We start from the raw sequence: 26,316 nt of genomic DNA on the forward strand, positions 1-26,316 counted from the left end.
CATGTTAAATCTGAGAAATGTTTGTGTCCCATAAGTTTGTTCTACCTTTAATTAAGAATAAGCTTCTCTTTGAAGAAACCATATAATAGATATCAACTTTTTCATAATTTAAATTTTGTGTTTTTTACCTAGCCCTATTTTAAGTTAAAAACAAAAATTTCTAGTGGTGCATTTTAATTTTCACTCCGTCAATTAGTTCAAAACCAACAAACATTAACTAGTTAAATTTCCCGAAGATTTAAACATATATACATTAACCTAAAATGTACTCCGGCTAATATGAGATTGAATATACCGTGATTTTAGGTTAATGTACTAAAAAATCCACATGATAACACAACTCGTAAATATATAATTATCGTAGGAAATGCGACAAAGAAAAATTTATTTCCAAGAAAAATACTCCTGCCAAACAAATGATTACTAAAGTTTTGAATACATACAATAACAATAAGTAAAACATTTAGAGAAGCCAAGAGCTTTACTAATACAATTACGTAGTACAAATTAAAGATTAGGGGCAAAATCATTTTCCATCGTCTTAAGGGTAGGATAGTCATTAACCTTGCTGGGCTCCTTGGTAACCACAATAACTTCTTTAAGGCCCATTTCAATTTTCTCAATTTCCGCATTTTGTTTATCAGCAATTTGTTGCTTACTGGACTTGTAATAAGCTGCGTAAAGCATCAATTGGGCCAGCCCAAGAAAACACCCGATTCCATTTGGAGCCTGAATAACAAAATCAAACAACAATAATATCATAAGCCCAATTTTTAAGAAGAAGATAATCTCCAAATTAATGCAATTGTGGAACATTACATAAGAGCAACAATTTTGCTTGACTTTTGTCTTTTTATTACGGAGTACCACCTTTTCTTTTGAAACAAAGTTTGTTCTAATTTTTTATTAATATTTCTTGTCATTTTGGTCCACGTCAGCGTTTGGGCAGAATCCCATACAATGAAGTGGGCCATAGTAAATTTAAGGTTAGGTACAATAATAGAGACTCATCCCATACTTGTGGGAATTCTAAATAACTTTGAAAATTAAATAAATTGATAAAAAAAATTAATAATACACCACTACTACTTTTGAGTTTTTGGGTTTGAAAATGACATTTGCACACTCCGTACTTGCTACTTGCTAGCTAGGTAGCACCAATGAGATCTCAACATTTTGTTTTATTTATTATATAAACTAATTCCAAAAGTGTCATTTCTCAAACTAAATTATTTATTCCTTTAATCCAAAAGTTTAGTGTTATTACTATTTATGGAAATATTAATTTACATACTTCCTCCGTTCTTGTTTACATGACACAATTGGGTTTTTGACACCATTCACACAAGCTCCTTTGACTTTATTTTGTGATTTATACATAAGAAAAACATAGTCGTGTGGGTCTTATTAGATTCGTCTCAATGAATAGTTTTTAAATATCAACTTTTTATAATTTTTTCTTATCCATAATGGAAGATATTAATGTTTGAAATCGTGCATTGGCAAACGCGCCTAAATAATTGTGTCATTTAAAAAAGAATAGAGGATGTATTTAAAAAGTACGTGGAAATTTAATGGCCAAACACATCCCTTATAAGCCATCCCTTCTCAAACTTGAAGTTGCCGATGTAGGGTAAAAAGGTAAGTAAACAAGGCAAATCGATAGTATGTTAATATTGCGGTTTAACCTTTTAAAAGGATGAAGAATCTTATTTCTAATAAGATAAAGTTACCATAAATAAAAATTCAATGTCTACGCATCTAGTTTAAATAACGACCTTTTATATGTTTAACTGCGTAAAAATTTGTCACTTTATACTACCAAGGTCTAGATGGTACAAACCATGTAGTCAAGGTATATTTCTTTTATTCAAGTCTACAAAACATTTAGAATCTAAATTGGAAATGCTTCATTGTTGTTGGAAAAGAATAGGTGGATCATTCCATTCAACATTCATGGAATCATGGTTAACATATGGGAAAGGAAAGGTTGCTCATACATCACCATGCATGGTCATGTCAGAGAAAGAGAGAGAGAGAGAATGTACATACAACAACATAGGGATCGAATGGGCGGATGGCATATAAAGTCCAGATAACTGCACTTCCAAAACAAGTCACTGAGACAGCCAACGGCATATATTCCACACTTTTAGTTTTGACCACCTGTTTCTGCACATTTATAACCCAAAACATATCATTAGTACAATCGACAAATTATTGTTGTAACCTTAATTACAAGACTTTCTTCTTAAAGAAAATGACTAATCAACTAGCAACACTAATTAAATTCTATCTGTTATATATATATTCTTACAAATTATCATGATTTTTTGAAGTAATGTCAATTCATCATGGAAAAGAACCGTCTAGTAAATTTTTAATTTTATATTAGTTGGTGTACTATTCGTACATAGTTGCACCACATCACCCATGTTACTGATGTACGGACACTTACCCTATATAAATACAATCAAAATGCTCAAATTTTTACAAACTCCCTCAATTTTTTTTAATTTTTTTTTTAAATGCATCACTTAAACTGACACACTGATACAGTAACCATTATAATTTTAAAGGGCGGAGTACTAACCATGACGGCTAACGGAGAGGCATACATAAGAACGCCACTAACATCACCAAGTAGCCCAAAAATTTGAGTACGGCGTTTGGTGGTGTGAGTGAAGGTGAGCACCAACGCCAACGCGATACCGACGGCGAGCACCTCGGCGAGGACAAGAAGGATCAAAGTGATCTTCTTCTTCTTGTTCTGAGTGTTAATGATGAAGAGCATCAAATAAACTGACTCAATAACACAACCACTTGCGGAAATGGTGGATAGCAAAATGTTGTTAGGTTGGATAAATGGCATTCCGTAAATAGTCCATAACATGCAGTTTAAGAATGTGAGCAAGTATGGAGTTGCTGAGTATTGCTCTACTGATCCCTTCTTGCATATCCTTATAAATGTTGGCCTGAAAATTAACCATCAAATAAGAAAAAAGAAGTATCATTAGTTAATTAATTAAGTACTTAATAGATTATGGGAAGATTAATGTTCCGTTCACCATATTTCCACAGGAAAAATAAGTTCAGTTCAGTAAAAAGGAGTGGAAATCAGGTGAATACACTACAAGAAATTGTACCATTAACGACGAGAAACTCTGTCGTTAAAGGCAATAATCGTTGATTAACGACGGGATTTCATGTCGCGGATCCGTCATAAAAGGGGTCCGTCATTAATGGAAAATCCCGTCGTTAACCCGTCGTAAAACACATTTACGACGGTGGTTTTTACGACAAAAATTTTGATCCGTCGCTATTAGGTTGTCATTAAATATACAAATTCTCGTAGTGATAGAACGAACTGCAATGAATAAATTCTCCGGGTCCCACACATGGGGGAATTGACCGAAAAAGCCTCTTAGCATGCATGAAGCATGTTTGAGTAAAATGAGTACGTGTATGTTAAAAAAAAGGAGTGATGGTTAAGAAGTTAAACTTACATGGGAGATAAGTAGAGGGAGAAAGAGATGATATTCCCTGGAATCAAAGTAAAATGACCTTACGTCAAAATTGATGTATCATATCATAGTGAAATAATTTTCAGGAACATGCTTAATTAATTATCATGGTAATAATAATAATCAAAGTTATTAATCCCCACGAACTGCATGTTCCTCAAAAACATTTAAACATCTTCATCATTTGATTAGTATCACAAATTAGTAATACCTAGAATACCGACGGCGAATCGAGCAACGGCTGGAGAAACCATGTTTGATGATTGATGAGCTTATAAGCTTAGCTTAGCTAACTTAGCTAGATTTGAACAAAAGAAGAAAGGGGATATATAGTGGTAATGGAAATTAAACTAGAGTGGTTAGTGTTCTAATTAAGCTAAGGTTAAATTTATGAGCTAATTAATTAAAGAACTAATTAGAAGGGAAAAAAAGAAGCTATAAGATTTGTAGAAGTAGTAAGATATGGAGTTACTTGAAAATGGAGTGAGAAGAGAAGAGCATATATATAGGGAAATCCTACAAGGACAACTTTAGGTTGGAAATAACCCAATAGACAACAAATGGGGCCCATAAATATTATTTGACAAGGAAAAAAACAAGAAACAATTAGCAAAATATTCAACAATTTAATTAAATATTAAAATTAAATTTTTTTGTTAGTGCTCTTTCAAAGTACGTAGTATGTGCTGTCTCCGATCAATATTCGTTTTTAATAAAATCTGTTTTTAAGATTAGATGCCTCATTTACTAATAATCTCTATACTTGTTATTTTGTTTCTCCACCTTTCGTTTAATCTTTTTTCCTCAAATTATTCTACCCCCAATTTGGGAAGCTATATATTCTCTAAAATTCATTGAAATGACCTATTACGTTCACATTTCGTTTCAATTAACGTTTTTAAAGTACGTAGAATGTCTGTTAATTATACATTGTACGGAGTATTGGGTTTTATATGACAACTGATTGTACTTCATCTTTTCATTGAAAAAAGTTTTTAGCATTATTGTTCAATTTGAACTTATCGATACATTATATTCGAATGAACGTGGTGATTAACGAGGTGAAAGAAAGACTGAATGTACAATGACTTATCTATATATCTATTGAACTAGCTAGCATATAATACATACAACATCACTTATTCTGAAATTCTGTTTCCTTATATCAATTAATCCGTACATTAATTAAATACAAACTTTTATGTAAGTCGGTCTTACACAAAAGACCACCTTAGTGTCATATAAGTTAAAAAATGAAATCAATTAGTTAAGCACTGTAACTAATTAGTTAAGCATTGAATCTAATTAGTTAAACAATAAAACTAATAAGTTAAAAACTAAAATTAATTAGTTAAGAAATGGAAAGTTGAAAACAATTAGTTAAACAATCAAAGTGGTCTTTCCCGTAAGGCGGTCTTACACAAAAGTTACCGTCAATTAAATTAACTCAAGAATAGAATAAGAACTTAAACATAACTATAATTGTATATAAGTAAACTTATGAGAATGAATGTGAAAGATTTGCAAGAAAAGAATGAGTTTTATTTCAATATACTTTTTACTAATTGTGAAAAATCAATTGATTAAGCTAACATAAATCCGTACAATCCATTTAAAAAAAAGGAAGAGATATTGTAGTAGCATTGGAAATGGGCGGCATGCAAGAGAGTAGGATTAGTGCTTGTAATCTAATATGGGATCCAAGTCAGATTAATTAACATTTTCTTGCCTAATTAGGCGTTTATTACAAAGTCTTAAGCTATGAAATATATACAGTCCTTTTTATGCTATACTATAAATATATAAATATAGTGTCCTACTCCCTGCCATTAATTTGTAGCCGCACCAAATTATAAAAGTTCACTAAAAGTAAATTAAAAAATAAAAATGATCGGTAGCTAATAAAAGTTGGGCTGTTTTCATGATTTTTTTGTCTCCTAGTTTTAGTTTTGCAAGTAGCTAAACAGTAAACTTCAATCCCCTCTTTTTTTAATTTAGAGCTTTTTGAACTTTTTTCACCTGAAGTTTCCGCGTTTGGATACAACTTATTAACTTAAGGAGTATTACAAGTACACAATGTGTAACCCATAAGATGATAAGACCATAACTTTTACGAAAGAAGTCTGAATCTTCTGTTCCATAATATATGTAACGGTATTAGTCGCACCACTTGTGTATGTGTCACTTCAATTCTTTCTACTAGTTGGTATCAATGTAATTTTAAATATAAAGTAACACTGCAAGAATTTGTATTTTTAACGACAACCTAATTACGACGGGTCAAAAATACTGTCGCAAAAGTCTTTTGCGACGGAGCTAACAACCTAATAAAAACGGGAATAACCGTCGTAAATGTCTTTTACGACGGGTTAACGACGGGATTTTTTATTAACGATGACCCCCTTTTATGACGGGTCCCCGACAGGAAATCCCGTCGTTAATCAACAATTGTTGGCCTTTTACGACGGGATTCCCCGTCGTTAATAGTACAATTTCTTGTAGTGTAAAAGTAGTTGACGAATCACACATATCAGTAAAAATAAAATAAAGTAATGCACAAATCGTGGGATAGACGATTTCAACTCATAACTTTTAGGATCGGAGGGAGTAATATTATTAAAGTATAATCATGAATTAATAAGTTGTGTACTTGTTGTTAAACTTTGGTACATAGTACTAGAGAATTATTATTGAATAATAAGAACTTTGGGCGCCAACATTTCCCAAACTTGAAAGTAGTAATGGAAGCCAATTGGAAGCATACATGGTGCATGTACATACAAGGCCTAGTCAATGCCATCTCATGGTGAAATAAGATAATTTTGTTTTCTTTTCCTTCTTTACTATATTGTTGGATTGTATTTCCTAAAGAACAAAGATCTTTGGGATAGTCTCATCATTTGTGACATACTCCGTACATGTAATAATCCTTGTCAAGCTAGGCAATTTTCGGTATATCCTCCGTATTTTGTACATGCTTTTTAGTTAACTTTTGATTCTATTTACATTTATGCTCCATTTTAATTGTGTTTTATTACTAATATAAAAATAAATGTTACAAAGTATTCCGTACATAATTTGTAAAATACCAGCTTATATAGATGGTTAAAGGATATTAATTATCTAATTTTGTGCCTTTACAATCATAAAAAGTGAGAAGCTAGTGAGATAAAAAAAAATTGGTACTCCGCATAGGATATCAATTTTTTATAATAAAATAAATTAGAACAGAGCATCAATAAGGGGAGACTCTTATTTTGGTGACTCTTAGTCTCTCTCATATGTCCACATAAGCTTTAACTCCAAATAAGAGTCCCTCCCAAAATTGTAGAAATGCACTAACTCTTAACCACTAACTCTTATTCACTCTCACCCTCTTATTTTATTTTATTTTCAAGCAAAAAATGTTGACATGGCACTAGCTCTTATTTGTTGGAGCTAGCTCTTATTTCAGAATTTTCTCTTACACACTCTAATTAAGAGTCTCCCATTTCTTACTTAACTCTTAATTTTTCTATCTCCTTAAGAGACACCTAAGAGTCTCCCACTATTGTTGCTCTAACAATCACGGTTGATGGGATAGCTAGTGAAGATCATACTACGCACGAGAGTACGCACTACAAGAAATTGATTAATTACCAACCGCTAAAATTGGTTGGTAAAACGCGAAAAACGGTTGGTAAAAGATTTTGCGACCGCCAGCGGTCGCAAAAAAGCGGTCAGTTTTCACCTGGACGGTAATTTAGGAAACTCCAACTGGAAGGCGGTCGCTAAAATTTACCGACAGAATTAGCGACCGCCACCTAAGCAGTCACTAATTTAGTGACCGCCAAGCAGTCACTAAATTAGTGACCGCTAATGCGGTCGCTAAATTAGCGACCGCCTTGACGGTCACTAAATTAGCGACCGCTTTGGCGGTCACTAAATTAGTGACTGCCTTTGTAGCGGTCACTAAATTAGTGACTGCTTTCGTGGCGGTCACTAATTTAGTGACTGCTTTGGCGGTCACTAAATTAGTGACTGCCTTGTGGGCGGTCACTAAATTAGTGACTGCTTTTGTAGCGGTCACTAAATTTGTGACTGCCTTTGCGGTCGGTAATTATGCAAATATCATTTGCAGCCAATTTTGTAAAATCGCATATATACCTGTATTATATGCCTGTATAAATATTATATATGTACCTGTAAATATTATATATGCCTGTATATATACGAATTTATATAAATTCTGTAAAATCGTATGAAACCTGCTCGATGTTATAATATTAAACATGTTCAAAGTCATACAACAAAGATTCATAATACACATAATGTTGTTCAAACATGTTAATACGAAAAGTTGTAACTAGTTCAAACTAATACAAGAATACTAACTACCTAACACAAAGGTGTCCCGCCTCCGGGTGGATCTCGAGGGTCCTGCGACTGCGAGAAAGGAAAACCAGTACACTGACTGAACATCCGCTCGTAAGACTCCATTGCCTTTTTCATCTGGGCGGCATGTTCTTCTCTTTCTTGTCTCTCCCTTTCTCTCTCTTGTCTCTCCCTTTCCATCTCCCTTTGGTGCTGTAGTCGCTCTGCTTCTCTTTCTTCTCTCTCCCTTTGCCTCAAAAGTAGATCGTCCTCCATAGCCTTTAACATCTGATTTTTTGTTGTTTCAAGCTCAATGGATTTTTGGGTCAACTGTTGTTGAGTCTCTTCCAATCGAGATGACATTTGAGAATAAATAGATGGGGTGTATGAGCTAGAAGAACTACCACCCCTTCTAGATGGTGCAAAGTATAGAGAGGCTCCACTACCCAGCCCGGGGACCTTTCCCTTCTTTCTCCCACCTACTGTCTCAAAGTAGATTTGGTTGGGATCTTTAGCAATGCCTTTTTCAACACATTCAGCAACATTTTTTTCATAGTTTTCCTACAAGAATTAAAATGATTATCACCCATGCATAAAAATATATTAAATTGAGCACATTTAAACTTAAAACATATATAGGCTAAATAAGGCATTTTCGCTCCCATTTTTCAAAAAAAAGAACTAAGGGCTGATTTTAAACTTAAAACATGTTTCATAAGCTTTGTTTTCACTTGCTAAGTCACATTCAAACGTAGTTACTCACATCTAAGGCCTATTTGGTCGTTATAAGGCGTTTTCGGTCCCATTTTTCAACTTAATCACCTACGGGCTGATTTTAAACTTAAAACATGTTTCATAAGGTTAGTTTGAACTTGCTAAGTCACATTCAAAGGTATTTACTCACATCTAAGGCCTATATGGTCGTTATAGGTCATATATTGCCTAAAATGTCATTTTCTCGCCCAACTTTGAACTAAGGAACCAAACTTGTCATTTCAAACCATTTACATGTTTTATGTGTCATATTCAAGGTTTCTAAAACCGATTCTAAGCAATTTAAGCACATTTAGGTCATATTTGGTCGATATAGGTCACATATAGGCTAAATAAGGCGTTTTCGGTCCCATTTTTCAACTTAATCACCTACGGGCTGATTTTAAACTTAAAACATGTTTCATAAGGTTAGTTTGAACTTGCTAAGTCACATTCAAAGGTATTTACTCACATCTAAGGCCTATATGGTCGTTATAGGTCATATATTGCCTAAAATGTCATTTTCTCGCCCAACTTTGAGCTAAGGAACCAAACTTGTCATTTCAAACCATTTACATGTTTTATGTGTCATATTCAAGGTTTCTAAAACCGATTCTAAGCAATTTAAGCACATTTAGGTCATATTTGGTCGATATAGGTCACATATAGGCTAAATAAGGCGTTTTCGGTCCCATTTTTCAACTTAATCACCTACGGGCTGATTTTAAACTTAAAACATGTTTCATAAGGTTAGTTTGAACTTGCTAAGTCACATTCAAAGGTATTTACTCACATCTAAGGCCTATATGGTCGTTATAGGTCATATATTGCCTAAAATGTCATTTTCTCGCCCAACTTTGAGCTAAGGAACCAAACTTGTCATTTCAAACCATTTACATGTTTTATGTGTCATATTCAAGGTTTCTAAAACCGATTCTAAGCAATTTAAGCACATTTAGGTCATATTTGGTCGATATAGGTCACATATAGGCTAAATAAGGCGTTTTCGGTCCCATTTTTCAACTTAATCACCTACGGGCTGATTTTAAACTTAAAAAGTGTTTCATAAGCTTTGTTTGAGCTTGCTAAGTCACATTCAAAGGTATTTACTCACATCTAAGGCCTATTTGGTCGTTATAGGTCATATATTGCCTAAAATGTCATTTTCTCGCCCAACTTTGAGCTAAGGAACCAAACTTGTCATTTCAAACCATTTACATGTTTTATGTGTCATATTCAAGGTTTCTAAAACCGATTCTAAGCAATTTAAGCACATTTAGGTCATATTTGGTCGATATAGGTCACATATAGGCTAAATAAGGCGTTTTCGGTCCCATTTTTCAACTTAATCACCTACGGGCTGATTTTAAACTTAAAAAGTGTTTCATAAGCTTTGTTTGAGCTTGCTAAGTCACATTCAAAGGTATTTACTCACATCTAAGGCCTATTTGGTCGTTATAGGTCATATATTGCCTAAAATGTCATTTTCTCGCCCAACTTTGAGCTAAGGAACCAAACTTGTCATTTCAAACCATTTACATGTTTTATGTGTCATATTCAAGGTTTCTAAAACCGATTCTAAGCAATTTAAGCACATTTAGGTCATATTTGGTCGATATAGGTCACATATAGGCTAAATAAGGCGTTTTCGGTCCCATTTTTCAACTTAATCACCTACGGGCTGATTTTAAACTTAAAACATGTTTCATAAGGTTAGTTTGAACTTGCTAAGTCACATTCAAAGGTATTTACTCACATCTAAGGCCTATATGGTCGTTATAGGTCATATATTGCCTAAAATGTCATTTTCTCGCCCAACTTTGAACTAAGGAACCAAACTTGTCATTTCAAACCATTTACATGTTTTATGTGTCATATTCAAGGTTTCTAAAACCGATTCTAAGCAATTTAAGCACATTTAGGTCATATTTGGTCGATATAGGTCACATATAGGCTAAATAAGGCGTTTTCGGTCCCATTTTTCAACTAAATCACCTACGGGCTGATTTTAAACTTAAAAAGTGTTTCATAAGCTTTGTTTGAGCTTGCTAAGTCACATTCAAAGGTATTTACTCACATCTAAGGCCTATTTGGTCGATATAGGTCATATATAGGCTAAATAAGGCATTTTCGGTCCCATTTTTCAACTAAATCACCTAGGGGCAGATTTTAAACTTAAAACATGTTTCATAAGCTTTGTTTGAACTTGCTAAGTCACATTCAAGGTTATTTACTCACATCTAAGGCCCATTTTTCAACTAAACGAACTAAGGGTTGATTTTAAACTTAAAACGTGTTTCATAAGCTTTGTTTGAATAATAGTAAGTTACCTTGATTTGCTTTGCTTTGCTACTACAAGGGACTTTCCCTTTACCCGGTACTTCCTTCGTGTGTGTCTTCAAATATAAGTCACCAGCTGTAGGCATCACACCTCCACTTTCCTTTGCCTAATTATACAAGTAATTTTTGTGAATAATCAAATTAGTAACAACGTTAAATGAAATTTAGTTACATTATTAAACTTACCATTTTCTTTGCAGCCTCAGTTGTGGAAATGGAACCTTGGAAATGTGATGGTTCAACATTGTTGGTTAATGAACCCCCTCTTCTATTTTTCTTAGCCTGCTCAGATCTTTTCTTGAATTCATCATCATCCACGTGCTTCATCATATCTGCATGCACTTTCTCAGACATCCAATCTGGCTTCCTTCCATTACTCTTTCTTGTTATTTGGTAGTGGATGTACTTAACCCGTTTATATGCATTTGCATGGTAATCACGCACAGCAAGGTGATCAAACTCAGGCAACCATTTATAGGTCCTCTACACAAAAGAAAAGAAAAGAAGGATATTTTGTTATGTTACAATTATAGCAAGTTGAAAAATAAAAAGTGATACATTACATGATATAAAATTGTGTAAACCTTGAACAGAGTGAACCAATGATCTTTTGTATCCTTGTCAACTTTGGTATAACACGTCCAAGGACTCTTGAAATATTTCTGGATGACGTTAGTAATATCCCGCGAAATGGAACTGTGATCAAACCTTACATAGTGGAATAGGAAATAACACAAGTAACGTTAGTTTACAACATTCATACAGAGATAAAATAATTAAAATGTAACTCTAAATCTTACCAAAGTTCACCCGGTGCCATCCAAACGACTCCAGAATCCTCAGCTTCTTCATTTACTTGTGAATCAGGTACCACCTCTTCAGAGTATTCACCTTGAGTTTCGTCATCATCAAAGTAGGTATCCAGTGAGGGTTGGGTCACCCGTGTAGTACCTCCACGGCCAGCTCCATGGTCAGCTCCATGGCCACCTCCACGACCACCTTCACGACCACCTCCACGTGCACCTAAACGGCTGCGGATGGCTGAATGTTCTCCTCGATTGGACATCTGTTTATTTAGTAGAACACAAACCAAGTTTAAATAACTCAAATTTCAATCATAAAAGACAATTCATCGATTGGACATCTGTTTATTTAATGGAACACAAACCAAGCATTAACATTAATAAACTTACGCTACATATATAATTACCTAATAACAAGTAACAAACAACTACAGATTGTCTAACAAACATAAATTTATACAACCAAAATAAAAAGTTCAATGATAAGTTCAATAAACAACAACATAATTCAAAGTTCAATCATAAAAGACAACACATGTCAAACTCCAATCATAAGTTTACCAAACAACTACATAATATTTCTTGAACCTAAAATTAAACAACCAAATAGGACCAAAATCAGCAATATCAAGTTAATCGTCGTATCCATCAGAATCATCAGCATCATCATCATCACCATCGTCATCATCATCATCAATGTCATCATCACCATCATCCTCATCCTCATCTTCATCATCCTCATCCTCATCACTCATACTATCAGCATCACCATCATTAATATCGTCATCATCATCATCATCATCTTGATCTTCATAATCTGGGATCTCATCTGGAGCACAAAGAGCTGAAGAAACCTCATTTGCATCTTCTTGTAGAAAGTCTAAGTCAACCGGAGCATCAATCACAGACCTTGCCTTAGTTTTAAACACAGCCCACCATTGGGCTTTATCCCTCTTCAAACTGGGGTAGTGTGCAAAGTATACTTGACTAACTTGGTAAGACAATACAAACGGGTCATACTTTGGGTATCTCTTAGAATGATTGACCTCAACAAGTTTGTATTGTTCATGAATGTTCATACCCTTCACGGAATCCATCCAGCTGCACTTAAACAAGATTGTCTTGTACTCTTGAAGCTTACCACAATAAGAAAGTTCAACCACCTCCTCCAAAATGCCAAAGTAGTCAACTTCATCAGGACTTTGTACACACACTCCATAATTCATAGTTGACTTGTGTTTGCCGTAGTCATGAGTTTGAAAATTATATCCATTCGCATAGAACCGGCTCCATGTCCTTACTTGTCTAGAGGGGCCCATCGCAAGCGCCCGTGTCACATCATTAGGACTCAAAGACCGGAGAACCTAATTCGTAGAATTAGTTAGTAATTTTTTTTCCCTTTCAATGACTAATGTAAGTAATATTGTTTATGAATAAAAGCAAAATACAATTAATCTCACATGTGATTTAAACCATTCAGGGAACTGGGCTTCGCATTTACTCCAAATATCCTCCATTACTATGTGAGGTTGAGTTTGGAGAATGTGCTCCTCAAATTTCCTATGGTAATTAAGGAAATAAAGGTTAAATACGTCGTTAGAAGAGTTTACAATAATTAAATTATAGTTTTTTACCTTTCATATTCACCTAAGATGCCACTGTTTGCAAGCACATAAAGATGTGCTCGATCATACTCCATGTCTTGCAAGAAGCGCAAACGGCCATTAGTAGGTGCACGACCACAATCCACCCTGAACATCTCGGGGATATTAACGTCATGTTGGTTCTCAACAACCGAATGGACATTTCTTCCTAGATCCCTTGCTTTGGTGTCAACCTCAGGTTGAAAATAGTGGGAACAAAAGTTCGTAATCTCCTCCATTAGGTAAGCATTGCATATGGAGCCTTCTACACGTGCCTTATTTCCAACCTTACGCTTCAAATGGTTAAGAAACCTATAAATTATGTAAGTTTGATTAATAGTTACTAGTAAACATATAAGATATTTAAAGTAATAATTTATTTACGCTAATTTGTATTATTTTGATTACCTTTCAAATGGGTACATCCACCTGTACTGGACGGGACCACCAACCTTTGCCTCATGTGGAAGATGAACTGGCAAGTGTTCCATTGAGTTGAAAAATGCAGGTGGAAAAATCTTCTCTAGCTTGCACAAGATCTCAGCTATATTCTTATCCAAGCGATCTATGTCACTCGCTTTGATAGTGGGGGCGCATAAGTCTCGGAAGAATTGACTAATCTCTGTAATTGCCTTCCAAACATGCAAGGGAAGCAACTCCTTCAAAGCAACCGGAAGTAACCTCTCCATGAAGACATGACAATCGTGGCTCTTCATTCCATACAGCTTGCATGATTGAAGATTAACACACCTGCTCAAGTTTGAAGCATAAGCATCTGGGAATTTCAAGTCTCGAACCCATTCACATAACACCTTCTTCTGAGCCTTGTCAAGTGCAAAGGGTGCTTTTGGCATGGTTTGATTTCCATTTCCAAGCTCTAACTGCCGACGTTTACAATACTTAGCCATATCTTTCCTTGCACTAGTGGTGTCCGAGGTGCTACCTTTCACATCCATCACAGTGTTTATGAGTTGGTCAAAAAAGTTCTTTTCAATGTGCATGACATCCAAGTTGTGACGAAGAAGCAAATCCTTCCAATATGGGAGTTCCCATAGAATACTTTGTTTGAACCAACCCATTTTGGCACTCTTCAACTTCTTAAGAGCTTCAGGACCATCAGTTGCTTTAGGCAAGTCCTTCACGCATTGCCACAATTCTTCTCCACACATTATATGCGGACCCATGCCATTTTCAACTTTGTTTTTGCAGAAAGCTGTTTTATTCTTTCGAAAAGGGTGATCATGTGGAAGGAATTGTCGATGGCAATCAAACCATGAAACTTTACCTCCATGTTCAAGCCAAAATGCCTTGCTTTTATCCATACAATAAGGGCAAGCCTTCTTTCCGGCCGTGGACCATCCAGATAGCATTCCATATGCAGGAAAATCACTAATAGTCCACAAAAGGGCTGCGCGGAGGTTGAAATTCTGCTTGCTTGAGATGTCATAAGTCATAGCCCCAACCTCCCATAACTGTTTCAACTCTTCAATGAGTGGTTGCATGTACACATCCAAGTTTCCTTTAGGATTTTTAGGACCGGGAACGAGCAAAGAAAGGAACATGAATGGTCTTTTCATACACATCGATGGAGGCAAGTTGTATGGTGTAAGAATAATTGGCCAACATGAATATTGGGATCCAAATTTACCATGGGGGGCAAATCCATCCGTGCACAAACCAAGCCTGACATTTCGTGGCTCTGATGCGAAATTAGGAAAGGTTGTATCCAAGTGCTTCCACGCTTGACTATCACTAGGATGTGCGAAGGTGTTTTGAACTCGGGGATTCTTGGCATGCCAAGTCATATCCTCCGAAATGTTCTTGGTAGCATACAACCTTTGCAACCTCGGTGTGATTGGAAAATAGATTAGAACTTTTGCTGGAATAAGCTTACCCTTTGCAGTCTTCTTATACCGATCACTTCCGCATACTCTACATTTATCTAACTGTGCATCGCCTTTCCAGAAGAGCAAACAACCTTTAGGGCATGTGTGGATCCTCTCATGAGGAAGTTCCAAGCCCTCAAGAACCTTCTTTGTGCTATTGAAAGTTCTACCCATTTGGTTGTTATTTGGAATCGCATCATTCATCAAAGATGCAAACCCATCCACACACCTGTGTTGTAAGTTGAATTCACATTTCAAACTTGCAATTCTTGATGCCATCTCCAACACAGAGAGTTTGCTCCCTTCATATAATGGATCTCCAGCTGCCTTTAGAAGGTCTATAAACTTCTTAGCTTCATCATTTGGTTCTTCTTCAACTGAATTACCCTCTTCATTCACCAAATGCTCTTGATTATTTCCAAGAGCATCAATAACCATATCCCGATATTGATTTGGATGAACACGCGAGGACTCTACTAAGCTTTCCCCTTGACATATCCATTGATAGTAATTACGAACAAACCCCTTCTTGTACAAATGTACTCTAACTGTTTCAGTATCATGGAAACGTCTATTATCACACAGGGGGCATGGGCATCTTATTTTGTCACCATCATTGCAGGTTGGATGCTCTTTGCAAAACTCAATGAACTCTCCAACCCCCTTGAGAAAGTCGGGCTTAAGATTGCGCCCATCAAGTCTATCATACATCCAACTACGCTCTCTTCTTTTCATGATACCAAATTCTACACATCTCACAAAAAACATATTACTAACCGAATTCAATACAATTACTTACTCTACATTGCTACCAGCATAGCCTCAATGATAAATTACGCAGTCAATGATATATTGGTATATGCTATTTTTTTTATAATCATTTTCATTCATCTCTAATAATCATTAAGTTATCACTATTTTAAACTACTTATCCTATACATAATTGTTCTTTTGTGGGTTTTGTGTGTGTAACCTTTTGTTTAAGTGAAAGATTGACACGTTCTACAAAATTGAAGGCAGACTATGCTACATCAGTAAGAATTAAAGGCAGACAATAATTAAACAAAATTGAAGGCAGACAATAAAATTAAGAGTTGCCTATAAAAGCATACTACGGAGTACTACACTTGATATTACACCTATTTTACTCTGAACCATTAAGTATAGCATATACAAACTTTTAATTACTGCGTAATTTTATAAAGCATTTGTCCCGAGTATTTTCTTCATTGGATTGATTAAAATTGTTACTCCATATAGATTAATTTAATTTTTGTAGTTTATTTTTATTGCTCCAGCGTCCCTGCATAATAAGTTTGAACTCATATTGTGTGACTATGTTTCAAGGGGTAACTAACTAACCACGTTATAAAAGGTTGTAAAGTTGTAATTATGTTTAACTATTGTCTGAATTTAACTAAGCTACTTCATAGATTATTTTTATTTATTTATTTATTTATTTATTGGTATTTAATAAAATAAATCTAACAAAATATAACCTTAAAAATAAAAATAAAAACTTTTGCTTTTGAAATTGGTTATATCTGTGATGTCTAGATTAATTATTATTTGTAGTTACTATGCTGAATGGTGTCCTACTCCAATTCACTTTGTTTCCGGCATTGTGGCCTTTTCCCCCCTGTTTGTTCCTTTGATTATTTTATGTTCTGTTCTTTAATATTTTCCTCCCCTCTCAATTTCAGGTCAGGGGCTTCAAGAAACTTTTGAACTACATGAAAAAAGTTGCGAAGGATGTAAGCTTTCGGGGGTCTGTATCCCGTGAAGAGGTGGGTTTTACTCCGTAGTATACTTTTATAGGCAACTCTTAATACTTTTATAGGCAACCAATTTGGAAAAAATTAAAGGCAGACAATAATTAAACAAAATTGAAGGCAGACTATGCTACATCAGTAAGAATAATAAGTCATTAATTCAACTAAATTAGAAGAGAAAAAAGAATACTTACCCTTAAAAGATCGAAGAGTTTACAGAGGCGGAGATTTACGATGAATAAACTACATTTGATATAACAACAAAATTAGGGTTTGAAAATTTAAACCATTATACCATGAAAAATTAAGAACAAAGGTTACCTGAGGTAGGAAATTCGGTAGTCCGGTGGTCATCTGGTCCGGCTGTTGGTAGCTGAGGTATGAAATTCGGCCCAAATCACCGGTAGCTGGCCGGATGGGTGGCCTGGACAGCGGGACAACGCGCGGCTTGGGGTGGCGCGGGTGGGCGGTGAGCCTGGGTGGCCGGGGTGGGCGGTGAGCCAATGTGGCGCGGGTGGGCGGTGAGCCTGGGTGGCCGTGGTGGGGTGGCGCGGGTGGGCAACTGCCTGGGTGGGTGACGGCAATTAGGAGATCTCCTTCTAGCAATTATTTTTTTTTGGAATGTTAACGACTGCTTCTAGCAATTAGGAATTGAGTGGGTAAGGCATTAATTGTTTGATGGCTCTTTTTTTTAAAAAAAATAAAAAATAAATACCGACCGCTAATTGGTGGGAGATCATAAATAAGCGGTTACTAAAATTTTAAATGGCTTTTGGAATTAGTCGGATATTTAGCGACTGCTACGTAGTCGGAACATAGGAAAAAGCGGTCACTAAATTACCGACTGCTGTACAAGCGGACGGTAAATTTATAAAATAGCGACCGCTAATAATTCAGTTGGTAAATTAGCGACTGTTTTTTTAGCGGTTGGTAAATTTTGTTTTACTGACCATTTTTTTGGCGGTTGGTAAATTCAGTTGGTAATCAACCGTTTCCTTGTAGTGACGTATTACGTACATACTACGTACATATACAATATGAAGAATTCAAAGTCGCAATTACCAAGTACTTTAATTCAATTGATCCTTAAATTTAATTTAACTATATATATTTTACATGTTTTTATTGATTTAAAGTTTAAAATTGATTAAAAGTAGTTTCTAAGTTAACTGAAAGAACTCGATGCTACTACGTACAAATAACCGGCACTTTAACTAATTTTGCCAAACACCTAAAGATTTCTATTCCCCTTGATTCTAATTAATTGATAGTGTTATTTAGAATCTTTACATATTCCAATGAAAATGGAACCTAATCCTCTCTTGATAATTCCACAAGCAAAAATATACTCATCACGTGGGATCTTGCTTGATTCATTTGATGCGTAGTTTTACAATATTATGTTTTAAAACTTTTTTCTATAATACATAATAGAAGATATGTATATTCAAATATATATTGCAGTTTAAACTATGTAAAAAGTGAATCGGGGCAATCGACTAGAAACGGTCTATTAGATCGAGGGAGTAACTATCATTTAAGTTGTTTAGTTTCCTTTACAAAATAATAATGTTATAGAGATTGAGAATTTCATCTCTAAATAGTCCAAAACCGTCTCAAAAATGATGATTAGAGACACATTTGAGACGGAAATAGGGCATCCCTATAGAGGCGTCTTAAAATTTTTGAGACGAAATTGTTGCAAATCCATTACAAATTTGAGACAGCAATTAATTTTGTAACTCCATATGCAATTCTATCTCAATATTAATTTAGAGACAATTTTTTAGTAACCCGTCTCAAGTTTGAGATGCTTATAGTATTTGGCTCAATTTCTGTCTCCAATAATGCCTAATTTTGTAGTGTTCTATCTTTATTTTCAACTTGATTTCATCTACCACTTTTAGCCAACTTATCAATTACAAAATTTATTTTATGGGTGCGCTCTCTTTAATTACAATAAAAAGAAGTTGTCTTATAAGTTAATTTCAATCAAATTCAACAAGTACAACTCAGATAAGTTAATTAGACCGATATTTGGTGAAAGAACGCATTCTTAATTTCATCTTAACGATCATGTGGCGGAGAATCAACACAAAACATACAATATAAACCCGTAATTAGCATAAAAATTAACTAGCCAATTAACTAATTATTCCCAACTTTTTTTTGTTTAAATCTGCGGAATAATTTCATAAATCCAAGATCTGGAATTGGGAAGTTATTCCGCTTCTGGAAAGAAACACTGTGATAGTGATAATAATGTATCATGCATGTGGTAGTGAGACCAAAGTTGTTACTTTGTTACGGTGATGTAGAAATTATTATTCTCATTTTCTGTTTTCATTTTTCTTTTTGAAATTTCAACAATCGTTACTTAATCTCAATCCACAAAATTTGAAATTTTGATCTCATTGATTCTTAACATGATATATCGATCTTGATTATTTAAGAATCTATATCTACAATCTTTAATTTACTACATCTCTTGCCACAAAATAAGAATACTTTAAGTTAGTGTTAGTTACTTATCTTTCGAGGTGATACATTTTAATCGATCATCCAAAAGCTAGTATGAATTTATTTCATTACCCCCTCGGCCTATCGAAAGTTATTCTATTCACTTAATAGGTAAAGGTCACGGATAAACCGTATACAATTAAAGATGGTTGTGGGCCGGGACAACTCGGTACGAAAAAGCTCGGCAAGACACTGACACGAAGTCGTGGGCCGGGCCTGGACCTTAATTTTTTGGAAAAAGCACGACAAGGCACGACACGACTCGGCCCGGCACGACAAAGCAAACTAATTTTGGTAAAATTAGTCTTAGGCACGACGAGTCGGCCCGGCACGAAAACACGTGGGCTTGGGTCGAGTCTGGGCCCTATTTTAAACTTTTCATCCCGGCTCCTCCTGGCACAATATAATGTGGGCCTGACGTGGACCCGACTCGATTAGGCCCATGACCGATGGGCCCGGCCTGGCCTGGCCCCGGGCCATCTTTATATACAGTACGAATTAGAATAATTAATTTCCGTTAAGAGAAGAAAAATATTTATCAGGAAAAGTAGTTTTTTTTTAATTTGAGATGCTTAAGTACACGAATAAAATTCCATCTCAAATATTTCAATAATTTTACAGTGTTAATATAATATAAGTTCAAACAAAATGCATTTAGATATGCTAATTAAAACAAGCTAAGGCAAAATATATAATTTTTGTTTTCTTGTCAATTTCACAAATTGAATATGGATGCTCCCCCTCTCCCTTCTTCCTAGTTCCTAACCTAGAATTAATTTGTTTTGAAGCTAGAAATAGGATAGTTATTAATGTTTGAAATTTTGTTGTTATGTTTAGCATGTGTCATTCGCTTGTGAATTTGTAAAGCATGTGACCGGTACATTTTATTCGAATTAGTCAAAGGAGTTTTAATTTCATCATCATCATTTAGGGCAAGTCTTCCACATGAAATGATCATAGAATTCTAAGTCATAAATAATCCACATATATATACACCGTCAAATTAATTATTTGATATATATGACGATAGGTCATAAATTGTAGAAATGTCTATTTAATGATAAGTGGGTAGGATGATTGTTAACCTAATATATATGGAAACTTAACCTTGTGAATTGTGCTTCTAAATTAGTCTAATTTTGGATCTATATTGATGTGAACCACATATGTCAAAGAGGTTTTATTTCTACATGTGGGTTGTAATAATCAAATGTTTTATGTGGAACAATTTCCACCAAAAATGTTTTTCTATGATGGGATGAAAATCAATCACCAAAAGAAGAAAGGGAGGGTAGAGTCCATCCTTTTCGGCTATGTTATTAAGGGTTTGATAGAATTGTAACTACAAATGTGATTGTGTTACTATATGACTCATCGATCTCGAACGTACACTTTTAACACTAATTCAAAGGAAATCGGTGAGAATAAAAATCCTTTATGTCTAACAATTTATACGTGACATTTACCTCCATACATGCTTACGTACTCACCTACCTAAATTATTTTTCGTGTTAGTAAAAACTATGAAAACTGCCTTTTTATATTAATTAAGAAAACAATATTGATAAATTATGGTCAAAATCTATTGAAGTTGATCTTCAAAAAGCCAATGTTGTAACTTGTAAGTAGTACTCCTAAATTGAGACGAGGTTAAGTTGGTAGGTGTATCTATGTGGCATACACATAAGCATACACGTAAGCATACCTGATACAATTGTCCACGCCAACCAACAAACTAGGATTATTATCTACTCACTTACCACCAATAAAACATCCCTACCAAAACAAAGAATAAATAATTAAATACAAAAATTGGTGGATTTTCTTTTGACATTATTAATTCTTTATTTCTTTCAGTTTGGGGGATTACATAAGAACATGTCAAAATCAAAATAATACAAGTAAGATAAGGGGGGCAACACTTTCTTTTCGTTTTTTCTTTTTTCTTTTATCTTTTTCTTTTTGTTTTAGGGTTGATAATTAAACAACAAATGCACAAATCTAAGATATTGGCACACAAGATCCTAGAAAATACCCTTATCTTCCAATAATTATAATACTATAATGCAATATTTTGGCAGCAACTAAAATGTAGGATTATTAAGCACAAATGCATAATAATCCCCCCCTCCTTTTGGGTTGATAATTATGCACAAATGCACAATTTTTTTTTTTTGTTATAACTGATAAAGTATAAAACTAATCTTGGGGCTTCAACCATCAGCTTAAGCTTTTGGTTGAAGCCCCAAGATTAGTTTTATACTCTATCAATAACAAATTAATTCAACAAGTCACAACCACATCATTATATTATATAAAAAAGTCACACTGTAGAATCTAACAAATACATATAAAATTAAATCAAATTTAATTTCCTTTCAGCTAAGTTAAGATTGTTGCATATCGAACTTTCTTTAAACCCTATTTTGCATCGTTATGTTTTACGGAGTACAACCTTTTGATTTCGAGAAAATGGTCGATATATTTGTTGTATCCGAGATGAATATGACTTCCAAATTTGATTCATCTCTCGAATGATTGATCTGTCTTTCAATTTTGTATAAATCTAAGATATCGACACAAAAGATTCTAGAACAAAATAGGATACTTGTACCTTTAAAAGACCCTTATCTTTCAATAATTAATTTATTTTGGAGCAACAAATATGTTCCACAAGTAACTATTTAAGAGACTAAGAGTATGCGTTCCACCTCTAATAGACATCAGATGGACAATCATTTGTGCAAAGATTAATTATTATAATGGGAAATTATTAGATTTTTGATAATTATTTGATTACGTTTTATTCATTAGTTCAGTGATCGACATGTATACTCTATGTGGCAATGCAATTGATTTTTCCTGTTTACTGATCACGAACATATTACTTGGTGCTCGTGGAACCAATTAAAATAAAGTGTTTCATTTTCTGTATTTAAATATTCTATTTATAACATAATACTATTTGGCTTAATTGTTTGACTTTAAAAAATGTTTTAAGGACAAACATAAATGGAATTTCTCCACTAATTAATTACTGTGGAGCCGCCGAGGAATCAAGGTCTAAAAATCTTGATTTGATGCGTCGGATCCACCTTCAAATCTGACATGTAATTCATCAGCTAATTAGAAGCAAGATTCAACTAATTATTCCAACGCCCCCCACTTACTCTTGTCAATAACCCTTTTTACTTTTCATTTTTTTATTTTTTTATTTATATATATATAGGATAAATTGTTTTTTACCACCTCAAAACTAAACTTGTATTTTACATTACAAGAAATTGTACCATAAACGACGGGAAATTCCGTCGCTAAAAGGTCAATAATCGTTGATTAACGACGAGAATTTATGTCGCGAACCCGTCATAAAAGGGGGATGTCATTAATGAAAAATCTTGTCGTTAACCCGTCGTAAAAGACATTTGCGACGGTTGTTCCCCGTCTTTGTTTGGTTGTTATCCCCGTCGCAAATGGCTTTGGCGACGAGATTTTTGACCCGTCGTTATTTGGTTGTCATTAAATATACAAATTCTTGTAATGTTACCACCTAAAAAAATTAAAACTTGTTTTTTACCACCTGAAAAATGGAAAAATATATGAAAATGTTATGTAGGGGGCATTATAACGGTAATGCTTCTTATATGTTATATTTTTCTACGATTTTATATATTTAACTCTCATGTCTTTCCCAACTTTCTTATACTCCATGAATTTACATAATTTATCACCACCATTAATTCACAAAATTTAATGAAAGTAAAGAGATAAGGGTGAAAGAGTTAAAAAAAAAAAATCACACAGTGAGTGTAAAAAATTGGAGGGAAATTGAATTAGGTAGCCATACATAAATATTTCATCTATTATTTCATTTTTTGGTGGTAAAAAACAAGTTTTAAGGCGGGATGTGAAGACTGACCCCCAACATATTTTGATGGGAAATTGGCCTGGACTTCTCTTCGTCGAGTAGACACGTCAGCTGGTGGAGGTTCACGGAATCATGATCAACGTACTATGTTGGGTCAGATGTGAACCTGTGTTGGATCTATCATCACCCCCAGTCAAAAGTATATATATATATATATATATATATATATATATATATATATATATATATATATATATATATATATATATATATATATATATATATATATATATATATATATATATATATATATATAATTGTAATTAAAATTATTACTGTAATTACTGGTTATTAAAGATGTGTAACAAAAACTATACAACAATAAACAATTAGCCAAGTTAATTTTAATCAAGACTAACACATAGGTAGTACGAAGTACTCCCTCCGTTCCATAATGTTTCTCACTTTTCCATTTTGCGCGGTCTCCAATGCACTACTTTGACCGTTAATAATTTTAATTTCGTATTAGTAAAATTTATAAAAAATTGAAATTTAGAAAATTTATATTAAAACGAATCCAATGGTATCCCACAAGTTAACATTTATATTCTTAATCATACTATTAATTACGGTCAAAGTTTTTAAACTTTGACCATATGAATAGTAAACATAAGGAACATTATGGAACAGACGGAGTATGTGATAATGAAAGAAATGTGACAACTAAAAGTTCGAAGTTGCTTGACTTGTTGCAGTCCCCACATAAAAACATCGTGTTTTAGAGATATGTAGATGTGTGAATATCGATCGATCTCGTTATGATGTTATAGATCTAAGACGAAATAAGAAATAAACAAAAATTCTCAATGGCAATTTTCGTAAATATCTCAATTATTTTAGATAAGTACACGTGTCATCATCATTCACCAAACACCATTAGTGATTTATATGATTTATGATTATAGGGTTAGTGAAAGTTTGGATAAGAAATGAGAAAGGAGAAGAGATGTAGAAAGAGTTTATAGGAAGATTGGTTTGGTTTGGTCTTAAGTGTGGCATTTAAAAATGATTAATGTACCTAATTTTGTCCAAATATAATGGATAGTGTACACCTTTGAAGACACTATTTCCGTTAGATAGTCATTTCTTGTTGTCTTACCCTCGTTGCTTTGTTAATTTTAGACTCACATATTAGTACGTCTCCTTTGTACAACTTTTTAATTGATTATATTAACCTTTTTTATATTTTTTTAAATTAATTTTCTTATGGGTGTGTCTTTTCTTGTGGGAGGTGCGAAAATTAATTCTACTTTACAAACAAATACTACTCCGCACATTTAGGTTTCCCCTAAAAAAAACACTACATTATTGGGTATAACGGACGGATAATTAATCTATTATGCAGTATAAAACAGTTTATGTATATGTTAAAATAAATGTTACCCACATGTGAGTTGTCCCAAATTATAAAAAATGAGAGAAAATACATTATAAGATTGAGAAGTTACTTTCACAATTGCCCATAGATTTTAGTGTGAAACCTCCGTAAGGCTTATAAGAGCAACTCCAATGGTGAGCTACAAGATGTTGTAGCTAAGTTTGCCACATCAAATTTCTAATTACAATTGATTAAAACTACAAATTTTCACATTGGTGGGCTACAATACTTTGTAGCTCGCTATAATATTTAACTAGTGTGTAGCCCGTGCGATGCCCCGGTTGCTACATTCAATACTTAAAATTTTAGATTTTTCTTGAGCTCGATATTTGACCAAAATACATGTATTTCATAAAGTGAAAACATCCATGAAGTTCATCAATTACAAAGACACACTACGTCATTTATCATGCTAAGTAATTTTTCAATTAGATCATTTTACCATTTGTATAATTTGTTTTCTAGTGGTACTAAGTTCTTCAAATTATTAAACACCAAATTATATATATATATATATATATATATATATATATATATATATATATATATATATATATATATATATATATATATATATATATATATATATATATATATATATATATATATATATATATATATATATATATATATATATATATATAAAATTTACGTCAACATGTTTTTCTTGTTTTAATGCTATAATAATTATTACTTTTTTCAAAATAGTCTAAAGAAAATAAAATGTCATGTAAAAATTTAGTTGTGTTTAGACTTATGTTAACATTTATTTATAAATTATTGTGAATAAATAAACAACAATTAGTGGTTGGTTAAGATGGTAATGAAACTTATCATCTACACATGAGGTCTTGTGTTCGAATCTCATTGCATTAGTTTTGGTTGTCTATGACATGGCATAACCGAGTGGATGATGTAACGTAAAGGGGAGAGTAAAACGTGCCACATATACATTTTTCACAACGCCTTTTAATATATTATATAGATTTAAATAATTTATTTATTTGAGCTATATTTTTTTTTTGAGCTACGTAGCCCAAAATAGCTACAAGGTTTTACCAGTTGCTTATTCATTGTTGTACCAATGGTGAGCTACCGCCTGACGTGCTCATTTTTTTGTGAGCAGGACCTTTTTAACTATTGGAGTTGCTCTAAGTGAATCAAATTCTTCTCATCTTTTCCTTATTGGATTCCTCAGACCCATTTCATATTCTCCAAAATTTAACAGTCTATATAAGGAAATATTTAAACAACTACGGATCGGAGTATTATATTTTCTTTCTATTATAACCAAACGCGTGCCACGAACGATTGAGAACAAACCCACAAATATAATATAGGACAAATAACAAAGACAATAATAAAAGACACAAGTGTTTATGAGAAAATTTAGATTTCCTCCCCTCAAATATTATC

General features: G+C 33.7%; 3 protein-coding genes across 3 annotated transcripts; all 3 read right to left on the reverse strand.

The window, feature by feature from the left end:
• Window positions 1-368: 368 nt before the first annotated feature.
• LOC110803437 (bidirectional sugar transporter SWEET7) lies at window positions 369-4,008 on the reverse strand. The gene is made up of 5 exons (XM_022008945.2): window positions 3,736-4,008; window positions 3,507-3,543; window positions 2,594-2,975; window positions 2,053-2,172; window positions 369-729 (listed from the first exon to the last, which is right to left on the reverse strand). The coding sequence occupies exons 1-5, from the start codon at window positions 3,776-3,778 to the stop codon at window positions 508-510; spliced, it is 804 nt and encodes a 267-aa protein (XP_021864637.1). The 5' UTR covers window positions 3,779-4,008; the 3' UTR covers window positions 369-507.
• Window positions 4,009-10,882: 6,874 nt separating this feature from the next.
• Window positions 10,883-12,036, reverse strand: LOC130463413 (uncharacterized). The gene is made up of 4 exons (XM_056832540.1): window positions 11,771-12,036; window positions 11,555-11,678; window positions 11,157-11,453; window positions 10,883-11,077 (listed from the first exon to the last, which is right to left on the reverse strand). The coding sequence occupies exons 1-4, from the start codon at window positions 12,034-12,036 to the stop codon at window positions 10,898-10,900; spliced, it is 867 nt and encodes a 288-aa protein (XP_056688518.1). The 3' UTR covers window positions 10,883-10,897.
• Window positions 12,037-12,208: 172 nt separating this feature from the next.
• On the reverse strand, window positions 12,209-16,037 carry LOC130463676 (uncharacterized). Its single transcript, XM_056832883.1, has 4 exons — window positions 13,825-16,037; window positions 13,408-13,728; window positions 13,234-13,333; window positions 12,209-13,137 (listed from the first exon to the last, which is right to left on the reverse strand). Exons 1-4 carry the CDS (start codon window positions 16,035-16,037, stop codon window positions 12,406-12,408), a joined length of 3,366 nt encoding a protein of 1,121 aa, XP_056688861.1. The 3' UTR covers window positions 12,209-12,405.
• Between the last annotated feature and the right edge of the window lie 10,279 nt (window positions 16,038-26,316).

This window comes from Spinacia oleracea, chromosome 6 (genome assembly GCF_020520425.1).
Source record: "Spinacia oleracea cultivar Varoflay chromosome 6, BTI_SOV_V1, whole genome shotgun sequence".
NCBI lineage: Eukaryota > Viridiplantae > Streptophyta > Magnoliopsida > Caryophyllales > Amaranthaceae > Spinacia > Spinacia oleracea.